Source organism: Canis aureus, chromosome 6, assembly GCF_053574225.1.
Source record: "Canis aureus isolate CA01 chromosome 6, VMU_Caureus_v.1.0, whole genome shotgun sequence".
NCBI lineage: Eukaryota > Metazoa > Chordata > Mammalia > Carnivora > Canidae > Canis > Canis aureus.
In genome coordinates this window covers 62,773,376-62,799,023 of record NC_135616.1, presented here as the reverse complement: position 1 = coordinate 62,799,023, position 25,648 = coordinate 62,773,376, and the positions used below count along the sequence as shown (strand labels likewise).

The following is a 25,648-nucleotide window of genomic DNA, read 5'->3' as shown; positions in this document are numbered from 1 at the left end:
AATTATGGATAGGTTATGGGAAAATAAAGTTCACTTCTTAGTAGCAGTGTTTTTAAAAGATCATTACTACAACTTTTATACAAACAACCACAGGTAACAAAGGATGCGTGGCAGGGTCTTCAGTAACTGGACATTTTCCATTATGGTATCGTTGGTATCCTACACTACATTCTTTGATTTTTCAGTGTCACTTTGTTTCTTGTCATCACCACTACCCTTCTTTCTTATCTCCTTTTATCTATAAACACCTCTTCTAAACAATGATTACTGAGGACTAACTACATGCAGGCTAGTATATGCTGAATGTTCAGTGAAAAATGAATAGGCAATGTTTTTGCTCACTATTAATTTTATAGACTTTTGGATTAAATTCTAATTGATATACCATTACTGTACCTGGTTTCCCCTCTGGAGTTATCTATACTAAACTTATTTTATATGTATGAATTTCAGTTTGTTGATGCTACATTATAAATGTTTTTAAGTATATACGATAAGTCCTTGGTATGTATACACACTGGGTATCAGAGTTTTCAGATAATTAGAAATAACCCTAAAAGTATATGAAGTCTAATAATCTGTATTATGTTGAGGTAGGAATTTCAATCTAAATGCTGTGAACCCAGTGTTGAGGTTAGTGAATGAACTGGCTAATCATGCATTAGTTATACTCTTAGTGTCAACTTATATAATATTAGCATATTTTTCTCCTACCATAACATTCTGAATAAAGTGAGCGCTCAAAAAAAGGCCTTTAACTGTTTTAGAAATCCTGATGAAAAAAAAACCTAACTTTTTGTTTTGTAGGTAAGATCATTTTGCAGAATCAGGTTTATAAGCCATCATTAAAAAAATGTATTTATGTATGTTTTTTATTTTTGTTTTAGTAATCTCTATACCCAATTGGGTCTTGAATTCATGTCCCTGGGATTAAGAGTTACATGCTCTATTGACTGAGCCAGCCAGACGCCACTATAACCATCATTTTATTCAAAGTATGCAAATAAAGGAGATATTATAGACATAAAACAAGTAATTTTTGGAGTGCTGGGGTGGCTCAGTGGGTTGAACTCTGACTTGATTTCAGCTCAGGTCATGATCTCAGGGTTGTGGGAAGAGCCTTGCATTGGAATCCATGCTTGGTGCAGAGTCTGAGATTCTTCTTTCCCTCTGCCGCTCCCCCTGCTTGAGCTCTCTCCTCCTCTCTCTCTAAAATAAATAAATAAATAAATAAATAAATCTAAAAAAACACAGAAAAAAACAAAATGGCTTTTTTTGGGGCACCTAGGTGGTTCTACTGGTTAAGTGTCCAAGTCTTGATTTTAGCTCAGGTCTTTTTTTTTTTTTTAATTTATTTTTTAAGATTTTATTTTTTCATGAGAGACAGAGGGGGAGAGGGGGAGAGAGAGAGAGAGAGAGAGAGAGAGAGAGAGAGAGAGAGAGGCAGAGACACAGACAGAGGAGAAGCAGGCTCCATGCAAGGAGCCTGACGTGGGACTCGATCCCAGGATTCCAGGATCACGCCATGGGCTGAAGGCAGGCACTAAACCTCTGAGCCACCCAGGGATCACCTCAGCTCAGGTCTTAATCTCAGGTTCATGAGTTCAAGCCCTATGTTGGGTAGAGAGATTAGTAAAACAAAAATAAACATAAATAAATTTTTTAAATTATGGCTTATAAACTTGTTTCTGCAAATGATGCCCAGCATGGAGCCATACTTAAAAATAAATGAAAAACAAAAAAACTGCCCAAAACCTGATGTTTCTCTAAATCTAAAAACAACTTTTGGGGATGCCTGGGTGGCTCAGCAGTTGAGTTTCTGCCTTTGTCTCAGGGCGTGATCCCGGAGTCCCAGGATTGAGTCCCACATCAGGTTCCCTGCATGGAGCCTGCTTCTCCCTCTGCCAATGTCTCTGCCTCTCTCTCTGTGTGTCTTTCATGAATAAATAAGTAAAATCTTCAAAAAAAATTTAAAAAATAAAAATAACTTTTGCATTTGCTTTTCACGGGGGTGCTATCCCCCATTTGCCCTATGTCGTTAAAATAACTGATTTAAAGTTAACTTTCATTTTTAATTTCCTCTTATTAATTTAATGAAATTCTTAATTAGAGAGTAAAATATGTTTTTAAAAATTATTTACTTATTTATTCATGAGAGACACAGAGAGAGGCAGAGACACAGGCAGGGAGAGAAGCAGGCTTCCTGTGCAGAGGCTGATGTGGAATTCAATCCCAGGACTCTGAGGCACCCAGGCGTCCCAAGAGAGTAAACTATTTTAGGCACAAAACTTTTAAATCAAATTATAACAGGAAAAACCCCAAGATTATCAAACAAATCAAGATTATGGACATGAATACAGAAATTTGTTCTTTGTGCATATTTTGAAAAATGAGATTGGTACTTTTTATAATATTATCTCTATCATATACCAAAACATACTAGGTACGTTGCTGTCAATCTGGTACCTTGCCACTGCAGCTACAACAATTCTGGCTGCTAGTTCCTTGTAATATTCAGTTCGGACAATGTTACAGCCATAGTGACGTCGGGCAACATGTTGTGCCTTGGCATATAAAGAACTGATATCTGTAGAAGTCACTGATACTATGCCAAGGTTTCTTATATTTCTGAATGCAGAATCTAGATAGTTCACTGATGTTCCAAAAGGGTCTAGGTGTCTAAAATCAGAAAGAATACAGATATATTTTAAAATCATATTAGTAATCAAAATGATACCATTGTCATTACATGTAATGATAAAATTCCATGGATTCAAAAGTACTTTATGAATATATTTAAAGTATATAATTCTGCTTTTAAATTAAGTAACAAAATGATCATGTGATACATTAGACATATAAAGATGAAATCAGGCTTAGAGGAAAATTGTCATGCCCAGGATTTTATTTTAAATGCTAGGAAATGTTCTTATTGCATTCCTTAGGCCAATGGAAAAAACTATATTAATTTAAGTAAATAAACAACAGTCTTTATTTTTAACCCTTCCCCCACAAAAATAATCCAGGACCATTTAGACAGTGACATAGCAAGTTTCTTTCACTTACATGAAATCAAAAGATCTCAAATGCATCAGTACATTGGCATCCATTTTGGTCACCTTAATATTACCAAGGTTTTCTTCTCCTTCTTTAAGAATATCATCACTTTCTTCTTCTTCCTTACTGTCCACTACCACTTTCAATTTGTTTAAATGGCAGTTTTCCTGAATCAGTGTCACAGAGTTCTCATTCAAGTCATTAATTGTAACCTTAACTGCACTTCCAAGATGTTTTGCCCACTGTAATCCCATTATTCCTTAGGAGAAATGTGAAGGAAAATGAATTTTAAATTACAGTAATTAAAGAATAAAAATAGTATAATAATAATATTACTTTATAAAAACACCAAATTGTTTCCAAATCTTAGTATTTTCATAAATAATTCTTTTTCTACTTTCTCACTTCAAAACCTACAAAGAAAAGTTACCACACACACATATACACACACAAAAGTGTCTAACAGATTTTCATTAATATTTCTTCTAAAACTTTCCCATAGGGCAGCCCGGGTGGCTCAGCGGTTTAGCGCCACCTTCAGCCCAGCCTTATCCTGGAGACCCGGGATCGAGTCCCATGTCGAGTCCCATGTCGGGCTCCCTGCATGCAGCCTGCTTCTCTCTCTGCCTGTGTCTCTGAGCCACTCCCCCCCCCCCCACCGTGTCTCTCATGAATAAATAATAAAATCTTAAAAAAATAAATAAAACTTTCCCATAACCTCTATTCAAATAAAGTAACTATGTTATTTCGGGGAATGGGTTTTCTTTTTTTTACATCTCTTACAACAGAACACTTTTCACGCAAAATCTTACAGAGAAACCCACTATATAATGTGAGTAAGAGTGGAGTTACTCTGCTTGGGGGATGGGAAGCTGGAACTCCTCCCACTGAAGTTTATCTAATGCACCAAAATATGAAAACAACTTTAGTGGACCAACATTTCTCAAACATTGCACAACAGCACCATTGTGAATTAACAGAACAACTTTGTATGTAAGCAAATGATCAAGAATCCAGACCAAGATAGCCTCTTCTCACAGGCTCTCTATACTTATTGGATTAGTGCCATAAGGGACATTCATTACAATATAGGTGATGGCGCTACAGGCCCAGGATTAGGAAACCCTCTATGTACCAAAAGTATTGACCATCTTCTCCACCCATGTGTCTCATAAATGTAGTATTTAACATCTACTACATGCCATGGTCTTTATGAATTTTTTTAGGTTCCCATAACAAGCCTGTGAAATAAGTTCTAATACTCCCATCTTAGAGATGGGGAAGCATGCAAACTTACTGCCATGAACTGATATAAGTTTACAAAGGAACATTAAAGAGGGGATCCCTGGGTGGCTCAGAGGTTTAGCGCTTGACTTCGGCTCAGGGCATGATCCAGGGATTGAGTTCCACATCGGGCTTTTGCATATATTTGAAATTTTTCACAATAAAAATACTTACCTTGGATCTCTAATTTTTTATATCAAAATATCCTGCTATATAGAATATCCATATAAATTTTCTAAGAAAATATACTGCATAAATTTGACAATTAAAGTGGGATTCTAAAAAAAAAAAAAGCATTATTTACCAGTGGCTCCAAAGGCATCTAGACATTCCAAAGGTTTTCGTTCCTCAGCCAAAGCAGCCAATGTACAGAATATTAGCTGCCTAGAAGAAAGTACAATAATCTGAAATAATTTTACTGTACCATGGCTTCATCACTGTAGATTTTATTTAAGAGTAGTGAGATGGGGTGTCTGGATGGCTCAGTTGGTTAAGTGTCTGACTCTTTATTTCTGCTCAGGTCATGATCTCAGAGTTGTAAAATCAAGTCCAGCATCTGGCTCCAGGCTCAGAGCTGGATGCGAAGCCTGATTAAAATTCCCATTCCTTCTCCCTCTCCCTCTACCCCTACCCCCACCTTGTGCTCACACTACCTCTCAAAAAAAAAAAAAAAAAAAAAAAATAGTGAGAATCGGGGTTCCTATTTACTGTACAACCTGTTTTTTATTTTTTATTTTTTTTTTTGTACAACCTGTTTTAAAAGAAGACCTAGTAACATATTCCTCACCTAGTAGTACAAGAACTAAACATTTGTGAAATTAAACTATCAATCTAATTGGGTTCTCTAAATGAGCATTCACCATGAATGATTTCATAAAACTTGCCCAGAAAAGCACCAGCCTGTTCATCAATTATATAAAGTTAGGCTTATTTGACTCTGAGAAAGAAATTAATTTGGTAGAAAAAAAGAGAGAAAACAATCATTCTGAGAAAATACAAAAACATTTTCATTCTGTACGTAGTATTAAACTTCCCTATATTAGAACATAAAGATTGAGAAAGTATATTTGTAATTGTTTGAAACATCCCATAACCTTTTTTCCAATTTATCTTACCGATTTAGTTTCATTTTGGGATTAAAATAGGAATCTGTTTTTTGAGGTATAGAGTAGTTAGGACAAACTTGTACATCTGTGTCTGTCTCTTTCAAAATTTCATTAGGTGGTTTTGCAGCAGAAGCTAAAAAGAAAAAAAAAGATTTCCAGTGAAATACAAAATATTTCTAAACATCTAAATCAATACATATTAAAAGAAATAACTTTATAATATTTTGTTAATGTAACCAATTGGGTAAATAACAAAAAAAGAAAACCCGGGGATCCCTGGGTGGCGCAGCGGTTTGGCGCCTGCCTTTGGCCTAAGGCGCGATACTGGAGACCCGGGATCGAGTCCCACATCGGGCTCCTGGTGCATGGAGCCTGCTTCTCCCTCTGCCTGTGTCTCTGCCTCTCTCTCTCTCTGTGTGACTATCATAAATAAATAAAAAAAAAATTAAAAAAAAAAAAAAAAAGGAAACCCAAAACTGATTTATTCAGTAGTGTCTCTAGGAAAGAGTAGCATTCAATTATTTGGGGAACTAAAGTTTATTAAGTTAAAATCTTATCTGCCCAGAACATCAATATATCTGTATCATGAAACATAGTTAAGAACAATAAACCAAAAATAAAATCCTAAAATACCTTTAGTATTCATCAAACACTACTAAATATATCTTACTGTGATATAATGGTTATAAAATATAGTATCTCTGTTTCATTCCATTAGCCATCATGGAAGACTAAGAATCACTATACTTCCTGAATATGCTGGATTTCAGAACACTTCCTTATAACTATGATTTAAAATCACAAATTACATTCAGATGGGTATAAAGTAATGGGAAAAAAAAAGATTCTACATTTAGTACACATTAGAATCATGTAGCTATCAACTCAAATGAAATACTAATATATTTGTGTGTATATTTTAAATATTTAAGGAACAAGACATACATATACTTCATATGTGGGAAAAAATAATCGAGATTCTTTATGTTTGGATTTCTTCGTAACTTTATAATCAGAATGTTAAACTACACGGCAACCATATTTCATATTTCCCTTTTTACAATGCCAAATCATAGTAATATTCCCTGGTGTTGTATTTTATATTCTCCTACATCTACCAAAGTGGCATGTGACATCCCTCACAATATCAGCCTTTTCTCAAACCAGATTCCAGGAGAAAATGAAGCTCTATAGAAAATTATTTGTGACTATTTTTTTCAATTCTTGAAAAAGGAACATAGTACCATTCTAGATGTATGTAAGAGAAGTTAATTCATTACATACAATGGATGCCGTAGGGCATGAGGTCTTAATTCTTAAGAAGGGCTTCCTCGGTAATAACAAGCTATTAATAACCTGGTATCACTTCAGGAGAGTAAATGGTCTTTATATAATTCTACTTCCTTTTTCCAATGTTTTTCAACAGTAAGTATAACACAGTTATCTATAATCTCTCATTAAGATATCCATATTTACTTTAGCATCAATCCATTTTTTATACTCGCATTAAATGTATTTGTTAAACTGAGGAAAGTTAAATGTTGTTGGGAGTCTCACAGAAGGAAAACGAAACCTGAAATAATGGATTAACACAGTTAAAACTAAGTGACTTGGTTAAGTCGCTATATTTTATCTACCTGATATCTGAAAATAACTGGATCATTGTTTAAAGATTTACTTATCAACGTATGTTAATGAGATTGCTCAACTCACCAGCAATATACCTGGATTTCGTCTCTCCTTTATTCACATGTCGCCTAACGTGTCCCAGCATATCCGTCCTTCTGGTGATTGTTGCTGAACAAATGATACAATGATAATGGGCGCCCATTTTACTGGATATCTATCAAACAGAGTATTTAATTTAAATGTACAGATATGTTACTAAGACAATAAAATAGAAGCTTATTTAAGACTGCAAGTTTAATTCTGTTAGTGTGTCTTGGTTGTATAATGGCATAGAAAATAGAGTTAATACCGCCATGGGACTTTGAAGCGATCTTTACTTCCTTATCTATATACTTATATGTGCTTTTTATTTACTTTATAATAACTACAACTTTAATTTTTCCCATTCTAGTCAGCAAATAACTGTACCTTATTTTCTTTTTTTTTTTTGTACCTTATTTTCTATAAGTAGCACTTATGAGTGGCATAAAATTAGCAGTGCTGTGTTAGTAGATGTTTAATAATTGTTCTCCAGGAAAATAAATCTGATTTGTAATCTGCAAATACTACAAATCTCTGATTTGTAGTATTTGCAGTTTTCTGTGTTATGTATACTCTACCATGGCCAACCTCAAACTACAATCATGACAAATTTCAAGCTACTGATTGATGTGACATCGCTAAATGTGAGTTTGGGAAGAGATGTACAATATCCTAGATAGCATGGCTACCATCCAGATATAATATACACAAAGAATGTAGACAATAGTAAAATAGATAATAAGAAGTAATGAGATTTGAGTATTTATTATCTTGGTTGGTAACATAACTTATTCACTTTAAAGTTTATATAATTTTTAATGATGGCCATATTTAACAGCTATCTTTCAAGCCTTCTAGAAATTTGAGCTAGTTTCAGCATACCATTGAATGTTAGAAATGTAATAAAAAGTCTAACAGTCCATATGAAAAATTTTCACTTTATAATTTCTCATTTAGCTGAGAATAAAAAGACTACTCCCATGGCTTTTTCCTATTTTTGACGCCTTTTAGCCTTAGAGCTTCTACTTCCTATTTACTTGGGGGTCAAATAGCAAGTAGAGAATAGTTGACAACATTGCCAACCCTGGATAGGGTTGATGGACCAAGCATTGTCCTGATTATTGCTTAAGAAATGTTTGGATTTCTTTCTCCCACCACTTTGCTCTTTTTAAGTGACCTGAAAAAAATTAATAACGAGGACTTGTTCAGCTACTATGCATTCAGGATAGTATCACTAAAAAATATTTTGTAATTTGTATTCCCCCAAAGTTAAATGCATCCTAAAAATGAACATAGTACTTTTAAAGAATTATTAAGATTTCAGGATGTTTCTGGAGTCCGTTCTTTGACAAATTAAAAGAAAGGGCATATTAATCACAAGTGGCGCCTGAGTGGCTGAGTCAGTCAAGCATCCAATTCTTGATTTTGGCTCAGGTCATGATTTCAGAGTCCTAGGTTAGGGTTAGCCCCATATATCAGTTTCCCTGCTCAGTGGGGAGCCTGCTTCTCCCTCTCCCTTTCCCCCTTCCCTCCTGCCATGTTCTTTCTTGCTCTCTCTCTGATAGATAAAATCTTAAGAAAAAAAAAATAAAAAGATTGTGCTTTCTTTAAAGAGAGCTGAATTTAAAAATAAATCTAACATCTGATTACCTGTTCTCCAATAATGTTTGGTTTCACTGGTCGACAAGGTAAGTGACAGATGCACATCCTGTAACCTAAAGTGAAGAATGGCTGGTTGTCATATCACTGTTCATTAAATATTCAATTATCATTAAAATTATTAGTAAATTTTATTTTATAAGAATAACTGGGATTCTTCTTATAAGATCATAACCTATTTGAATGAGACTGCCTTAGTTTTACATATTTGTTATGTAATATATAGTACAAAAACAAATATATGAGATCCAGATTTAAATTTTGGTTCTGTATTATCTTGGATTGGTCATTTAGCTTCTTTGGGATTCAATTTTATCAGCTATTCTCTGACATTTTGACTTTTTCTTAGCATCATACTACATTTGCCATTACACAGCCTCTTTATGATATGGCACTTAGTTCTCTCCTCCCATCCTCCTTAATCTTCTTCATAGGTCTCTTCCCTCTCTTCCACCCTAAAAGGTAAGAGTTTCTGTAAGCTTGATCTGCTACATGACTCCCCCCCCACACCTCCTTTGTTCCTTGGAAACCTTAATGCCTTTTATGGTTGCAACTATCTCCTCTGTGGGAAGGAATTCCAAATTCTAACTCTAGATACTAACTCCTTCCTGAGGGCTAGATCTCTATCTCTAATTGCCTATTGAGGATATATGACTGATTATCAGGTCAGCATTTCAAAATCTACTGCCAAGGACTAAATATATCATTTCCTCTTGAACCAGGTCTCTTTTTCACTTTTTAAATCAATGATAATTCCTTCCAGTTGTCTTAATGATCTCTAAATGATCTCTAACTCTTTTCTTCTCATATCCTGCATCTGTTTCTCTTACTTGTTCTTATGGAAGTATCTCAGGACTCAGCAACTTTTTTTCCACTGATATGTACTCCTATGATTATCCCACGCAGTCTTTTGGCTTTAAATACCATTTATATTCTGACAATTCCCAAACATACATATCTAGCCCAAACCTTTTCCCCAAACTCAAGATTCGTATCTAGACAGGCTACTTGACATCTCCAGGAGATGCATCTAAACCTTTGCATGTCTAAATCTGCAGGTTTGGCCTTCTCCCCCAGCCCTGGTCCTAATGTAGTCTTCTCCATTCAGTAAAGGATACCACTATTTTTATAGTTGCTCAAATCTCAAGCCCAAGCATTGTTCACTTTTTTCTCCTCACATCTCACTTCTTCTATTCCTTCAGCAGGTCTTGCTGCTTCTGTTTTAAACATATTTACCAACTTCTCTAAGACCTGCTTACTAAGACAAAAGCTATGATACTCACTTATCTACCAGATCAGATCACAACCATGTGAAAAAAACCAACAACTTAATATACTTAAGAAAGTAAAGAAATGCCATGAGCCATTTAAGAGCTGAGAAAAACTTGGAAGACAAAGACTAAACCTAAAGGTTAAATAATAGCTTAAATAAAAAATACAGAAAATAACTTTTTAACTGAGATTTTTCTTTTTTGATAAAAAGTCAACATGATTTACTACATATTCTTGTAAATAATTAAACATAAAAGACAAGATGGCCTCTGATTTAGTCACTAATTCCCTTTTCCCTAAGTAACTAGTAATAAACTTTTTTTTTTTTTTAGGGCTTTTTTTGGGAGATATTTTTTATTTTTACCTAAATGTAACATAAAATCTTACTCACATGCTGTTTTCAATAGCAGTTTATCATGGAAAGCCTTCCGAGTAAGCTAGTATGGATCTAATACATACTCTTTACACTGATGGTGTAATATTTATTGGTATGTATGTACCATAATATATACCATAATATATTCAACCATCCCTTTTTTATTTTAGTTTTAAGTTTTTGTCACTAAGTACATGCTGCAGTGAATATTCTTGTACATCTTTCCCTATTTATCGATTCTTTTACTCCCAAAAGAAGGAGTGCCTGGTGGATAGATATGTATATTTTAAATTTTAAAAATGTTACCAGATTTCTTTCCAAAAATGCTATAATAATTCACATAATTCACTCTTAGAATCTAATAATAATTCATTATATCTAGGAAGTCTTTTTTAACTTGGTAAGATCTCATTTTTTATCCTTTAATTTTATTCTTGATGAGGCCTCTTGGTAAATTTAGTCCCCCAAGTTGTGTCATTTTTGTCACTATTATAATTGGTATCTTTTTACTAATTTCCATTTATCTAAAGAAAGGCTATGATTTCAAATATCTATCTTATAGCCCACTATTTTTAACTCTAGTCTTTTTAAGCCATCAGTAGAAAAAAGATGGTCTTCTCCAATATTCATACCACATATTTTATTTTGTTTTGCATTTACTACACTTTCAAAATTACGTGTCAAATGGTAGTTGTTCTAACATAAAAGGAAAAGTCTAACTTTTTAAAACACAGTTCAAAAAGTTATGGGGACTCCCCCCCTCCCCAGGACCAAGCAAAGTACCCAGTATAGAAGAGACGCTTAATAAATATTTGCTAAACTAAACTACAGTTGCAATATATATCTATTGCCTAGAATTACATGGTCTTTTATTAAAAAACACATTAAAAGAAGGACATTAAATCCCTAATAATTTTAAATGGAAAATACTGATTATGCTCACAATAAGATTCCAAAACTTCTATCAAATCTTGACTCATTTACTTTTTAGTAAGCACAAAAATACTAACCTTCAAATTCAACTGAGACTTTCCAGTGTAAATTTTGAAGGTGACGACGAAGCTTATGGCTATTACAAGCTCTGAATTTTTCCTTAGGACACAATGGACAAGACTGTTTGTTTCCTGACCAAAAAAAAAAAAAAAAAAAAAAAAAGAAAAGAAAAAAAGAACCAATAAAGCACAGAATAGACTAGCCATTAATGCGTTGATTTAGCTACAAAATAATAACAGGGGACTCCCTCCACCCAACACATACACTTCTCAGATAATGTCTACGTTAACATTAGGGAGAGTCATCTCTACCTCAACAGGTAGTTAATAATCAGCACATGGTCAGTGATTGATTTTTTACCCTAAAATTCTCCTCTCTGGGGCTGGCTGATATCCTTGTTACCACTAGGAACAGAGAAAATGGGAAAGTGATAAACTACATGATGTCCCTTCAGGCAAAATGCCTGCCAGAGAGAGCATCACTATGTACTTTGGACAGGAGAGAGGGCAACACTTGTCATATGCCCAGAGAGGCAGGAGCTGGGCAGATAGTGTAAATTTCTGCTGTGGCATTCTACTCTGGCAACAACAAAAACAACATGTGGAGTAAGAAAAATGTAAGGAGTGAAAGGAGTAAACAGGATCCAAAACAACTGCTATTCTGGGACAGGGAGCATGGTTAGAACCACTGTATCCTCTCAGTGAATTTCTAAGTTCTTCCTTATTAATGAAAAGATTATGGATTATAAAAATAGAAGTCTTATTTAATTAGCAATGTAATATATCTCAAAAAATAACTCTGATAGTAACAAAAAAATTAAAATCTCAAACTCAGGTTTATTTTTATTTATTTATTTATTTTTCAAACTCAGGTTTAGAGCAACAAAAATAAACAGAAATAATCAGCAACTCAATTTTTAATCTGACAAATATCTTTCACATACAGCACACTGCAAGTATCATCAAAATAATTTTCCAATATACTCTGCCTACTTCAAAACATCATGAAGCGATATTGAGGAGGGAATTCAAGCACTAAGGATGGCAAAGCAGAAAGAGAGGAGTTTGAGGCCCTGACAGCAATGAGGAAATCTTGTACAAGCCCAAAACTGCCCACCTTGGGACTTCTTTTACGTGAAAGGATATAAGCCTTTGTATTATTAAAGGCGCTGTTTTTTCGGATTTCTGTTACTCATAGCCACACGCAATTCCTAACTTATAGAATACACAGTGCTCATATATCCATGAAATTGTAACTTCCTTGAGGAACTGTGAAACAACTTATCACCACAGCACCCATGCAGGTAGAAGGCTACCAGTTTCCTGAATGAAAAACGTATAATTGCTCTAGTTCAGTGGCAATAAACAAGTCTATTCTCAGCAAATTTTCATGAGTTGAAAGATGAAAAACCATTAGAAATTAAAGGAAAAAAACCCCTCAAAATATGTAAATACCTGCATCAAGACTCTCTGAGTTCAATGAACTAGCAGAGTCAAAATCTCCTTCAGTTACGAAGGCTAACTTCTCGAGATCAGCAAGCTGCCTCTGGATTGAGATGTGTCTCTCTGAAAGGAAATTTTAAGAGTTAGAAAATTATGTTTTAACGATCTGAATTCCAGTTCCATTTTTATTTGGTCACGTCACAGAGACTCCTCCACTTTTATTTCCTATAGCATGGTGCCCTAGTGTCTAGATGGGGAATACTGCTGCAATTCTGCTTATAAAATGACAAGCATTCCTCAGAATGCAAAATGTTGGGCGCAAAGCTCCCAACACACCTTTAAACCTTTTATTCAATAGAATACTCCAAAAATGTTTTTACTCTTTTTAAAATGGTAAAGCAAGAAACAGAAGCCACACTTCCTATCTTTAAAGAATTTTCAACTAGGTGGGAGAGATGCTGATATGTTACCTATTTAGTGTAACACAAGGCAGGATGAAATGAATAACGGGTAAAGTAATATGATGTGGGCATACAGGAGGAAGAATTAATTCCAACAAATGCTTTTGGGAATGTCTTCACTGAAGGAGTGGCATTTGACTGAGATGTAAGGTATGAACAGAATTTCAATAAGCAGAGATTTGGTGGCTGGCCTGACAAGCTGAAGTAACCTCATGAACAAAGGCAACTGTGTAAAAAAAAAAAAAAATACAGCCATCTCTGTCCCACCCCTGGCTGGAATGTAGAATGTTTGGAGAATGGAGTTAGTAGAAGAACAAGCAGCCAAAAATGTAGTACAGATCATGGAAGGCTTAAGTTCTATGCAAGTTAGTCTGGACTGTCCTCTTCAGGCAATGTGAAGTCTTTGCAGGTTTTTGAGGGAGTGAATGATACGATCTAAATGCATTTCAGGAGGTTATCTCTGGGCGTAGAACCAAACAAAGATCAGTAACTGAGGTGAGAAGTTAGTAATGGAAAGGTATGGAACAGATGGCTTAAAATAAATAAATAAAAAGCAAAGAACTTTGGGTGTGAGAAATAACCAATGAATGAAGAGTATGTTCAAGAATGATTCTAAAATTTTAAGTTTATGTGGTTAAGAATAAAGGTACTGGGGCAGCCTGGGTGGCTCAGCAGTTTAGCGCCTGCCTTTGGCCCGGGTTGTTATCCTGGAGTCCCGGAATCGAGTCCCACGTGCTCCCTGCATGGAGCCTGCTTCTCCCTTTGCCTGTGTCTCTGACTCTCTCAAAAATAAATAAATAAATTCTTAAAAAAAAAAAAAAAGAATAAAGGAACCATTAATCAATAAAGGAAGAGGAAAACATTTTTGGCAGAAAAGAAGAGGAAAGGAGAAAAGGGAGTTTAGTTTTTGACATAAAGTGTGTTTGATGTACAAACGGTATTCACACTCAAGTTCAGTAAGCAGTTGAGTTGTTTCTGGAGTTCAGGAGGGATATAAATTGTAAATACACGTTAGGTGAAACTACAAGCTGAAGAAGGCCTAAGGAAAAAATATTGTGAAAAAAGAAAACAGCCAAAATCCAGTCCCAGTAACAATATTTTTAGGTTTCTCAAACATTACACATTCTTCAAATGACATATGTGTAAACTTTGGAATATATGAATAAATCTTCCCAAAGTATATTTAATACATTCTCGAGTATGTACAAGGGGCATGCATTCCCCAATGCCACTGAACCCACTACTGGCTAATATAAATGGTTATAATTCGGAAGTGATGTATAGAGGGTTGTAGGTAATGAAGAGACACTAGGGAAATATAATCAGGAGGGTAGTAAACAGTAAGGAGAATCAAGATAAGGCAGAGGCCAAAGGAAAAGAGAATGTAAAAGACAACTGTTCAACACTATCACAAACAGTAGTAGAAATCAACAAAAAAAAACTACTGGATTTAGTATTTAGCTGGTCTCCAGTGACCTTTAAGAAAAAAGGTTCAGTGAGGTGTTCTAGAATACAAACGGGATTGGAAGAAGAAATAAAGTATAGAAAAGCACATAGATTTATTTCAAAAAGTGTGGTAGTACAAAAAAGGAGATAGATGGGATTGTAGCTTGCTTTTTCTTTCTTTTTAAGGACAGAGAGACTTGAATATGTGTATCCCAAAGGAGAATAATGTTTACAAAATAGGAGCTTGAATATACAAATACAAGACTTAGGAGCTGAAAACTGGCAGGAAAAGATCCCCAACCGGAGATGAGATGATGGTAAACCACAGGGCTCTCTACTACTCATTATACAATTAGGTTATACAGTTTAGAACCTTTAAGCCCTTTAAGTTCTTTCCTTGGCATTGTTACCTTCCTGCCTATTCCTCTCCAAGCTTCACTCCCAGTTCCTTTTTTTTTCACCCTTTTGTATAATTTGTGTCCTTGTCTCCCCCCACAAATAAACAGGACAGCAGGGGGTATGCCTCCCTCGTTTTTGCAATGGCTAAGCGCCTAGTGCAGTATCTTGCACACAGCAGGCACTAGGTTTTGTTAAATATTTTTAAAAATCATTACTCTTTTTGGTGCAGTAGCACCCTGAGTCAATATTTTTGGAATTCAATTCAGCACCATCAGACATTCCTGCTCAAATTTATTAAAAGACAAATCTTTACCTCATTTTTATTATTTTTATTTTTTTAAATATTTTTTATTTATTTATTCATAGAGAGACAGAGAGAGAGGCAGAGACACAGCCGGAGAAGCAGGCTCCATGCAGGGAGCCTGACGTGGGACTCGATCCGGGGTCTCCAAGATCACGCCCTAGGCTGCAGGCGGCGCTAAACCACTGCGCCATCAGGGCTGCCCTTTACCTCATTTTTAAATGAGAAATACAAAGGGCAACAAATCCTACTGGTTAACTTGTTTTACTAGGTATATTGTTCAAATGACTTTATAATGAGATGAAAGTTGTATGAATAGGCAAATTTTCCCCATATGACCAAAAACTTAATTGCTAGGTGAGACCATAAGATTCAGGCAATAAGTCCACATGTACAAATCAGTCCTTTCAATTTGCAATCATAAGGCTTTTGGCTTCCAAAGTTCAAAGGTCTGTGTATGTGAAATGATATAGTACCATATAAACCTGTGCTTATTGAAATCATTCTAAGTCGTACAAAATAAGAGACAGGGGCCTGCTAAGTCACAAGAGAACAATGAAAATCCTGTGGCCCACTATTAAAACTCTCAAAGATCTGTCTAAAGATTCATGATATGCCCATGTATGTATACCTCTCAAATCAGTTTCTGGTTCAGATAATAGATATCAGACAATCTGTACTTAAACTTTTTGTAATACACTAATAATTCTGAAGTCAATAGCAAACCTCTTGTTAAATCAGATGAATCCAAGATACTAGGAGGCTCTTTTACAACTTCTGCTTTTTCCTCATTTTTCAGTTCTATTTCAGATATGCCATCTTCACCTTGCCTAGTAAAGACTGATTTCAAAGGACTAACTAGACCATTTATAACTTTTAAAATGTGATTAATATATATTTCTAATGCATTTCAGATTTCTCAATCATTACACATTTGTCCCAGGAATGCATTTTTCTGGTTTCTCAAACATCATACATCCTTCGAATCACATACTTCTAAATCTTCCCAAATTATGTTTAACATTCCTTCTGGTGGGGGAGGTGGAGAAAGCATGCATTCCCTAAAGCTGGTGGACCAATTCTGATTCATATAAACAAACCCGATCTAGAGGTGAGGAAGGGAGGCGTGTGCCACTCCTCCTCACTGTAGTTTTGCAGGTACAACCTCCGATCTGAGGGTCCCACCTGAGGCACGCTGTCTTTGCCTTTTCTGTGATCAGCTCTACTTTTTAACCTACTATAACAATTTTTATGTGGCTTTAAAAATCGCAAAATAACTCTAGTCGATTACAACTACCCAATGTTGTATAGATATTAACCTCGCAACTGTCCTGGAAGTAGGAAAGAAAATGAATTAATTTATTTCATTATAATTCAGAAAGAGCCTCAGGGACAACTCACCGACCACAAAACAATTAAAAAAAAAAAAAAACTTGCTTAGACTTTACATTTAAAAGTGTTCGGAAGATTCTTACGTGTTACTCTTTATGGTCCTAATAAATCACCACTTAGAAAACATGCAAGCGGACACATTAGCACAATAATAGGGGCTATTAATTTTCGACAGTTCACTTCTGATGGAACGGACTACAAAACCCAGTTGGTATTTCTGACTGAGGGAAGACATCCACAATGTAATCGACCTTTTCTTAAACTACCTTATCAGCCTCAAATTCTTTTTGAGAAACCAAGCTGCTAAAGAAAATCAAATGCTTCGAAACCCATCTACTGGTGCCTACGGGGCCCAGAAGCCAGTTGATGGATAGCAATGGCTCCTCAATCTTGGCAGCTGGGCTCTACTACAGTAAGCAGCGTGCCTCGGTCACCATGTCACATTCCGAAGGACTTGGCGAACGATGGCAGATGGGCCTGGGAGGGAAACTACCAAATTATTATTCCCCCCCGCCCCCCAGTTATAAACATATAAAATTTATTTGTTTATTAAATTATCGTTTATTCCTCTCACAAACCATTAGCAGTGAAATTATATACTAAGTTCACGAGCAGTGAACCTTGTCTTATGGACTGTGAAATGTTAACATACACATAATGAGAACCTCTACTTAGATTTACAGTCATGCACACACCAAATTAGGTGTTGACTGTTTTCGTAGAAAAAGAACCCCCCCATCCCCCCCCCCCCCCCGTTTAACGAAGAAGCCCTCGACCTCATCATTTCCATTTATCTGCAGCACTCCTGGCCCTCCCCAGATCGTCACCATGAGGTCCCCGAGGGTCGTGGAGATGCCCTCACCCACTCTGCACCCGCTTGACCCACGACACGGGTCCCCCCCTTCCTCCCCCGCCCCCCAGCCCTAAACCTGCTTCCCCGTTCCCCCCCTCCTCCCCCCCATAAAAGCCATCCCAGGGAAGAAGGGCCTCCCCTACTCCCCGGCAAGGCGCACTTTCTCGCTTCTGTGGCGGCAGAAAGATCTAGGCCTCCTGCACTTACTGCTTTCCGCCTCGTCAGGGGCAGAGGCTAGGGACGGGGACAGGGCCGGAGCCTGGGCCAGGGCGGGGGCTGGGGCTGGAGCCGAGGCCGGAGTCGGAGCCGAGGCCGGGGCCGAATCCGGGGCCGGAGCTGGGACCCGAGCCGAGTCCGGGGCCGGGGTCGGGGTCGGGACCTGGACCTGGGCCACCTCCACCTCCTCCTTCTCCGGGGGCAGCAGCTCCTCCTCCGCCATGTTCTCCATAGCTACCGCCTCCGTGCCAGGCCCGCCCGGGGACCTGCGGGGGCACACGGCGGGGTGAGAGAACTGGCGTGAGCGCCCACAGGGCTGGATCCCAGGAGTGGGAAGGCAAGTGGGAAGGGCTGGATGCGTGCAACAGACAAAAGATGAAGGACCAGTGACCAAATCCTGTCAGCAGAAAAATAAAAAGCCAGAGGCAGCGATTCGCGGTCCGGTCCGCTTCCCTTTCCCCGAGGCGTTACGACGCCACCACAGCCTGCGCAGAAACGTATCGGGGACCGCGTCCAATGAGGTAAGAGAGTTCTGCTTCCACGGTGCGTCCCCGTTCCAGCCGTCAACCAAGGAAGCGCATCAAGACTACAATACCCAGGGTGCAGCGCGCCACCTGGGGGGGGGGGTGGGGTGGGGCGCAGCCGGCGTTCCAAGCCCTCAGGAGGAAGTAAACGCAAAGCTAAACAAACGCTCGGAGCGTTCGAATAGTAGCCAGGGTCCGAGAGCCGGACTACATTTCCCAGCGGGCATCGGGTCCGGGGGGGGGGGGGCGGGGACCCTTTTCCTTGGCCTGGGCCTCCGGAGCCGCCGCCGCCGCCGCTGCGGGCGCAGGTAAGGTAACTGGGGCGCTAGTTGACGTTTTGCCGAGCGGGTTCCCACCTGTCTCCCTCCGGGAGCGGAGCGGGGGGCGGCCAGCCGGTCGGAGGACTCCGGAGGCCCCTGGAGCCGGGGCGGGGCGGCTCTGTAGGCGGATCCGGGGTTGAGCCGGCTCCGTGAAGGGTGTGGTTCTGGCCGCTCTGCCTCTGGGCTGCGCCCGGTGGGTTTGTGCGGGGCCCGTGGGCCGCGGCGGCTTGCGAGCAGCTGACGAGCTTCCTAGCGAGGCTGGCTGATTGGGAATTGGGGTCTGCGCTTCCTTTCGCACCGTCACCCGAACGCTTCTCCTCCTGTCTCTATTTTGCTTTAGCCTACGTATTCCTATTTTCGTCAGCGCCGTCCTGTGGTTGCAGGGTCCTGTAGGTAGGGAAGTGTGTGCGCGCGCACCTCACGCTTGGACTTGGACTTCGTAACCCCGGCGTGTTGAGCCTGGCGGCACCTGTCGGATGCCGGCGGCGATTCCGATGCCCCACGGCATCCCCTTCCCACTCCCCTCGGGGGTCTCTTCCCTCTGCCCTCCACCTGCTTGAGGTTAAGCCTCGCGCAGCCAAGCCCACCGGCGCCGGCAGAGGACAACTTTGAGTTTTCTGGGACTGGTCCGAATGTTCCAGGCATCAGGAAAGGAGAGGGAAGCCCCTGCAGGTCCGAGGAGGCTCACACCCCCGGTTGGGCTTTCCTGGTTAGTAAAGCTGGTACTTAACGCCTGCCTCTCTCATCGGTCTGTTTCCTGTTTCCTACTTGTTTCCCAGGTTAATTTTTTAAGACTTTATTTACTTATTCAGGAGAGAGAGAGAGAGAGAGAGGCAGAGACACAGGCAGAGCGAGAAGCAGGCTCCACGCAGGGAGCCCGACGTGGGACTCGATCCCGGGTCTCCAGGATCACGCCCTGGGCTGGAGGCAGGTGCTCAACCGCCGAGCCACCCAGGCGTCCCCATTATTTAGCACTTTGAAAGTGTAACAGAACTTAGTTGCTACCTCCTAAGCTGTCTCAATCAATCCCTCAGTAATTAGGAAATGTATCTGGAGGCTGTTTTCCTTTCCCTCCTCCCCAAGTGAGTCATAGTTCTAAAGTCCTCATAGCGCCTCCAACCTCTACTAAAAAAAAAAAGAAAAAAGAAAAAATTATTTATTTTGAGAGAGAGCGAGCGCTGGAGCAGCCAGTAGGGGGAGGGAGGGGCCGAAGGAGGAGAGAATCCCAAGCAAACTCCTAGACTAGTGCTGAGCTGGAGGTGGGGCTGATCCCACGTCCAGGAGATTAGGACCCCAGCGGAACCCAAGAGTGTCATGCTCAACCCACCGAGCTCACACCCCAACTTGTAACTAGTTTTCCTGAATGCGTGACCACCTACCTCACTGCTCTTAACAGTTAATCCAAAAAATGGGAAAATAACATGTTATAATTTATAGGAATGAATAGTGGCTAATTCTGTTTGTGCTTCACCCAAGCATCGTTGACTTTTTTTTTTCTCTCTCTTATTTCCAAAAGGCTAGATGGTTCATGGAAAGCTTGATTCACTCCATCAGTCTCTTTGTTTTAACACTAGCTGGAAACCAGAAGATGAAAAGGATTAGATCTTAGGGTGTGAGAATTTTAATAAGAATTTCTAAGTGTGGTCTCTGCTCTTGAGACATCCTAAAGAAAGGAGTCTTTAAAGTTTGGAGAATTAAGTGAGTGTACTCTTCATCTATTGCTGTCTAAGTTATCTTAAAACTTAGTGGTTTAAAACAACAGTAAACATTACCTCACAGTTTCTGTGCGTCAGGAATTCAGAAGTGGTTTTCTGGGTGTACCTGGTTCTGAGTCTTATGAGGTTGCAGTGCAGATATTCATCCCGGGATCCTTCCACTCAAAGGCTTGATTAGAGCTGCAGGATTAGCTTCAAAGCAGGCCTACTCACATGCATGGCAAGGGGCTTCATTCAGTTCTTCGCTGGTGAGCTTCTCCAATGTCCTTATGATATGGTGGCTGGCTTTCCCTAGAGTAAGAGAAAAATAGAAGCCACAGTGACCTAGCCACGTACTGTCATATGGCAGTTCCTATTGCTGTCACAGGCCAGCTCTATTTATTGTGAGAAGACTACATGAGAATGTGAGTACGGGGCAGCAGAAATCATCAGGAGCCACTCTGGAGGCTGGCCAGCACGGGAAATCTCCCCTTTGAGTTTATATTTTGATTTTCATAAAATCAACGTGAATTTCACACCTTTATTAATATAAAACATTTGTCATAGGAAGCATGTATGTGTTTTTCCTTTAATAGACCACTATCTGCAGTGATTTTTTTTTCAATTGGCTTTTGGATGAAAGGCTTAAATTTAGTCTTATTTTGTAGTCAAAACAACAAAAGATGGAGATGGATCAGTTTAAATTGTAAGAGTTAACATTATAAGTAATCCATTGCCTCTAAACAATTCATTTCATGGAATTTATAATTTTTTATTGTACTTTTCCCTGACATGGAATAGAATCCTTGGAACAAGAAGGGGAAAAGAGGATTATCACTCTAATCTGGAAGCTCAGCTGTGAATTCAGTTGCTGCTGTACATTACCTTACAAAGCAAAATTTCTGGATAATTTAGAATCTGTTCTTAGAAGTTGATACTAAATTCTTTTATTAATTTTTATTATTAGGCTTTCTCTTAGCTGTCCTCATTTTTCTGATTTCTCTTTATATTCATTGAAGCATTCCAAAAGTTTGATTTAGTGTTACTATTTTATAGAACTTCATTTACTGTGCTTATGATTAACTATGAGTAATTGCAATTGCCTGTTTTATAGCCTTTCTTATATTCATTGTTTCTGTATGTGTTACTGTCAGCAATAAACTGTTCTTTGGGCTTTTCTGCTAGACTTCTTTTGTATCTTCCCATCCCAACAGACCTGATGATGTTCCCAGTCTCTGGCCTATTGATTCCAGCCCAGGATGCTTCTGATACACACTAAGATGAGAGTGGAGGGTGTGTCAGGAAAATAAAGACTTAGAACTAATTGGTTCTGAAGCGTAGGTTGGGCAAAATACAGCAGTCCTGTAGGTAGTTGAAAATGGTGATCTGAAGCTTGAGAGAGAAGGTCAGCGCTAAAGGCACTGTTCTGAGAGTCATTCCTAAAAAGGTAGTAGATGAAACTGAAAGACAGGAAGAGATCATTATGAGGGAGACTATAAGTGAAATAAAGTGGAACAATGAGAGAATCCTGCTATCTTGAGGTTAGAAAATGGAGATCATTTTGTAAAATTCCAGTCTATAAAACTGAAGGAAGACTGATTTCTAATGCACTTTGTTGTTGTGGTGGTAAAAAACAAAAATGAAAACAAAAAAAAAACCAGAAACACCTAATGTGTTTTTTATTTTAGCTTTTCAAAATGTCCAACAAAGAATCTTGTGGAAAAAAAGAGAAATCTCAGAGGAAAGGCACCACTGCATCACCCAACTTTGACCTAGAAGTAAGAATTTTGATTTACTAACCCAAAGATACCTTTTTTTTGCAGTTCATTTTTGTGTAATGAAAAAAATACCTCTTTGCTTACTAACTTTCTAATGACTAATTTGGCCTCCCAGGTATAGGGGTAACTGGAAAGGGGATCTGGAGTATGGCCATGGTGTCTTAGATTTATATAATCCCCCATTTGGCACTAATAATTGGCACACCATTGGCAATTCTCCTTCTATTCTCTCTTAACCTACTTGAATCAGACTTTTTCAGGTGCTCCTCCAAATGGGCTTTCATCAAGGCCAGCAATAGTTTCCATGTTGCTAAATCCATTGGTCAATTTTCAGACTTAATCTGATAGCCAATTACACCTTCTCCTTGAAACATTTTCTTCACTTAGCTTTTGAGACAACATGGTCTCCTAATTTTCCTCTACACTTGTGACTGCTTCGAAGTCTCCTTTGCTGATTCCTCCTCATGTTCTTAAACTATAACCTTTCAAGTGCCCAGCTTCATTTTCCCAACTAGTAAGTTGCAATTCTATTTCATTTGCTTGAGCCAAAATCCTGGTTGTCAGCCCCTACCTGCATCCATCTATCAGCAAATTTATCAGGTGTCTCTTAATACCAAGTCTGTGTTCTCTGCTATCACCATGATCCAGACAATCAGCTTTCTTCCCCAGATTATTCCAATGGTTTCCAAATTTCTCTCTCAGCTTCCACCTTTGCCTCCCATTTTTCTCTACTCAACAAGCCCCCAGAATGATCCTATTAAAATGTAAGTCAGATTATGTCACTCCTCTGCTCAGTGCTTTCTGGTGGTTTCCTACTTCAGCCAGAATAACAGCTGAAGTCCTAGCTGTGTCTAACAAAACAACCTACCCTCCCCATCTGGTCTCCCTCTCTTTCTCCAATTGCTTTCTCCATTCTGTGGTTCCTTGCTACTATTCCAATAAGCCCTTGAATGGGAAACTCTTTCCCTAGGTATTCACATGGCTTCTTTTTTTTATTTTTATTTATTTTTAAGGTTTTATTTATTTATTCATGAGAGAGACAGAGAGAGAGGCAGAGATGTAGGCAGGGGAAGAAGCAGGCCCCATGCAGGGAGCCCTACGTGGGACTCGATCCTGGGTCTCCAGGATCATGCTCTGGGCGGAAGGCAGGCACTAAACCGCTGAGCCATCCAGGGATCCCCAACTATGGCTCCTTCTTCACTTGTTCGGAGCTCCAGTCAAGTGTCAGTTTATCAGTGGGGCCTTTTCTGACTACTCTAAAATTGCAGCTGCCTCCACCCCCACCTCCCAGCTCTTCCTGCCCTCTTCCTCTGCTTTATTTGTCTCCATCACATTGTCTGACACACTAAATATTTTACTTGTTTATTTGTAAATAGTTTCATGCCTGAAATTTTAACCTCCCATGGGAGCCAGGGACTTTTTTTTTTTTTTCATTAATCTGTCCCCACTGTCTAGAACGTCTTTGGTACATGGTAGGTATTCAAAATACGTTTGTCCTGGGTCTACTGAATTTTGAAATTCATATAAATAACTAGATATGGCTTTACTTTGTAGAAGACTAAATTCCACCATGGCAATGCCACCACCCCTCAGGGTGAGCTGAGCTGTCAGCTAGCCTTCTGCTGTAGCACCTGTTTCCCATCTCATCTCTAATTTAAGAGCACCCAGATCTTTTGATTTCTACCTGAGTTTTCCTTCTGGTTAAGTTTCTCTCCCTCTTACCAAAGTTTGTGTGTCTTTAAACATTCCCCCCCCCCCCCGAAGTTTATTATTAATGTAGAAAGAGTGTTAGTTTATAATCACAATGATTAAATAATACTGTCTTATACTGTGCTTTATTTTGTGCTTTCCTTTTTTCCAAATGGCATTCTTAGGATAAGAAAGAGAAAAAAACTTCAAGTTCTAGTTCAGTTTGCTGTGTAAGGTCTGTTTCTTCAGAGAAGAGAAAACTGGTGAGTGATTATATACTGTAACTAACACTAGACATTATTTAAAGTTTTAACGTTTAATTAGAACATTTATGATATAAATTTCTGACTACTTTTCTACTCATTTTTTCTTTCTTTTATACTTCATGATAGCCAATAGAAAGAAAACCAGTGTTTGTTTTTTTCCTTCCTTCTTACCAAAAAAACATTTATCAAGTTACTTCTTTTATGCTGATAGACTCTATCATGTGAGGTTAGACAACATGGATATAAATTGAGAGGTTTTTTAAAAAAATTCAATTAGCCAACATATAGTACATTAGTTTCAGATGTAGAGTTCAGCAATTCATTAGTTGCATCACCAACACCCAGTGCTCATCACATCACTTGCCTTTCTTAATGCCCATCACCTCACCTGCCTCCCCTCCAGCAAGCCTCGGTTTGTTTCCTGTAGTTAAGAGTTTCTCATGGTTTATCTCTGATTTCTTTCCATTTAGTTTTCCCTCCCTTCCTCTATGATCCTCTCTGCTGTTTCTTATAACCCACAGATGATTGAAACCATATGATAATTGTTTTTCTCTGTTTGACTTATTTTTCCCAGCCTAACACCCTCCATTTCCATCTATGTTGATATAAAGGGTAAAATTTTCTGACAGCTGAGTAATATTCCAGTGTGTGTGTGTGCGCGCATGCCTGTGTGTAAGTATACACCACATCTCCTTTATCCTTTCATCTGTCATTGGACATCTGGGCCCCCTCCACTGTTTGGCTATTGTGGACATTGCTGCTATAAACATTGGGGTGCAAGTGTCCCTTCGGATCACTACATTTGTATCTTTGGGGTAGATACCTAGTAGTACAATTGTTGGGCTGTAGGGTAGTTCTGTTTTTAACTTCTTGAGGAACCTCCATACTTGAGAAACCTCCATACTGTTTTCCAGGTACCAGCTTGCATTCTCACCAATAGTATAAGAGGGTTCCCCTTTCTTTGCATCCTCACCAATGTTTGTTGTTCCCTGACCTGTTAATTTTAGCCGTTCTGACTGGTATGAAGTGGTATCTCATTGTGGTTTTGATTTGTTATTTCCTTGATGCCAAGTGATGTTGAGCATTTTTTCATGTGTCTGTTGGCCATTTGTATGTCTTTTTTGGAGAAATGTCTGTTCATGTCTTCTGCCCATTTCTTGACTGGATTGTTTTTTGGATGTTGAGTTTGATAAGTTCTTTATAGAGCTTGGATACTAGCCCTTTATCTGATATGTCATTTGCAAATATTAAGAGAGTTTTTAAGTCTTTTCCCATATATGGTTATATTTGGTTTTACAATATCCTTTGGAGGTAGTCAAGGCAGATATGTAGTGTTTGTGTTTTCACATTTAAAAATTGAGATCCAGTAGGTTGTGACTTGTCCAAGGACACAAAATAGTTTATAGTAAT

At 38.6% G+C, this 25,648-nt stretch overlaps 2 protein-coding genes across 14 annotated transcripts in view; one reads left to right on the top strand and one right to left on the bottom strand.

Annotated features, from left to right (window-relative positions):
• The window catches only part of TRMT1L (tRNA methyltransferase 1L), a 35,539-nt gene extending 16,673 nt beyond the window's left edge, over nucleotides 1-18,866 (bottom strand). Inside the window, exons 1-9 of one of the 5 annotated variants that reach the window (XM_077901938.1) lie at nucleotides 18,848-18,866; nucleotides 12,912-13,022; nucleotides 11,475-11,588; nucleotides 8,808-8,872; nucleotides 7,161-7,290; nucleotides 5,457-5,580; nucleotides 4,646-4,725; nucleotides 3,067-3,316; nucleotides 2,467-2,679 (exon numbers count right to left, since the gene is read on the bottom strand). In XM_077901938.1, coding sequence (XP_077758064.1) covers nucleotides 2,467-2,679; nucleotides 3,067-3,316; nucleotides 4,646-4,725; nucleotides 5,457-5,580; nucleotides 7,161-7,290; nucleotides 8,808-8,864 — 854 coding nt within the window. In that variant the 5' untranslated portion in view covers nucleotides 8,865-8,872; nucleotides 11,475-11,588; nucleotides 12,912-13,022; nucleotides 18,848-18,866. Of the gene's footprint in view, nucleotides 1-2,466; nucleotides 2,680-3,066; nucleotides 3,317-4,645; nucleotides 4,726-5,456; nucleotides 5,581-7,160; nucleotides 7,291-8,807; nucleotides 8,873-9,176; nucleotides 9,328-11,474; nucleotides 11,589-12,911; nucleotides 13,023-17,958; nucleotides 18,496-18,847 lie in introns of those variants that run through there. The other 4 variants (XM_077901936.1, XM_077901937.1, XM_077901939.1 and 1 more) reach the window with 4 other exon arrangements.
• The window catches only part of SWT1 (SWT1 RNA endoribonuclease homolog), a 94,759-nt gene continuing 87,770 nt past the window's right edge, over nucleotides 18,660-25,648 (top strand). For 3 of the 9 annotated variants that reach the window (XR_013382091.1, XR_013382090.1, XM_077901933.1), the window contains exons 1-3: nucleotides 18,660-18,799; nucleotides 22,194-22,283; nucleotides 24,158-24,235. Coding sequence is in view for 6 of the 9 variants with exons in the window: in XM_077901933.1 (XP_077758059.1) it covers nucleotides 22,203-22,283; nucleotides 24,158-24,235 (159 nt within the window). In the remaining 3 variants the exon portion in view is untranslated. Of the gene's footprint in view, nucleotides 18,800-19,266; nucleotides 19,521-20,373; nucleotides 20,510-22,193; nucleotides 22,284-24,157; nucleotides 24,236-25,648 lie in introns of those variants that run through there. The other 6 variants (XR_013382089.1, XM_077901934.1, XM_077901930.1 and 3 more) reach the window with 4 other exon arrangements.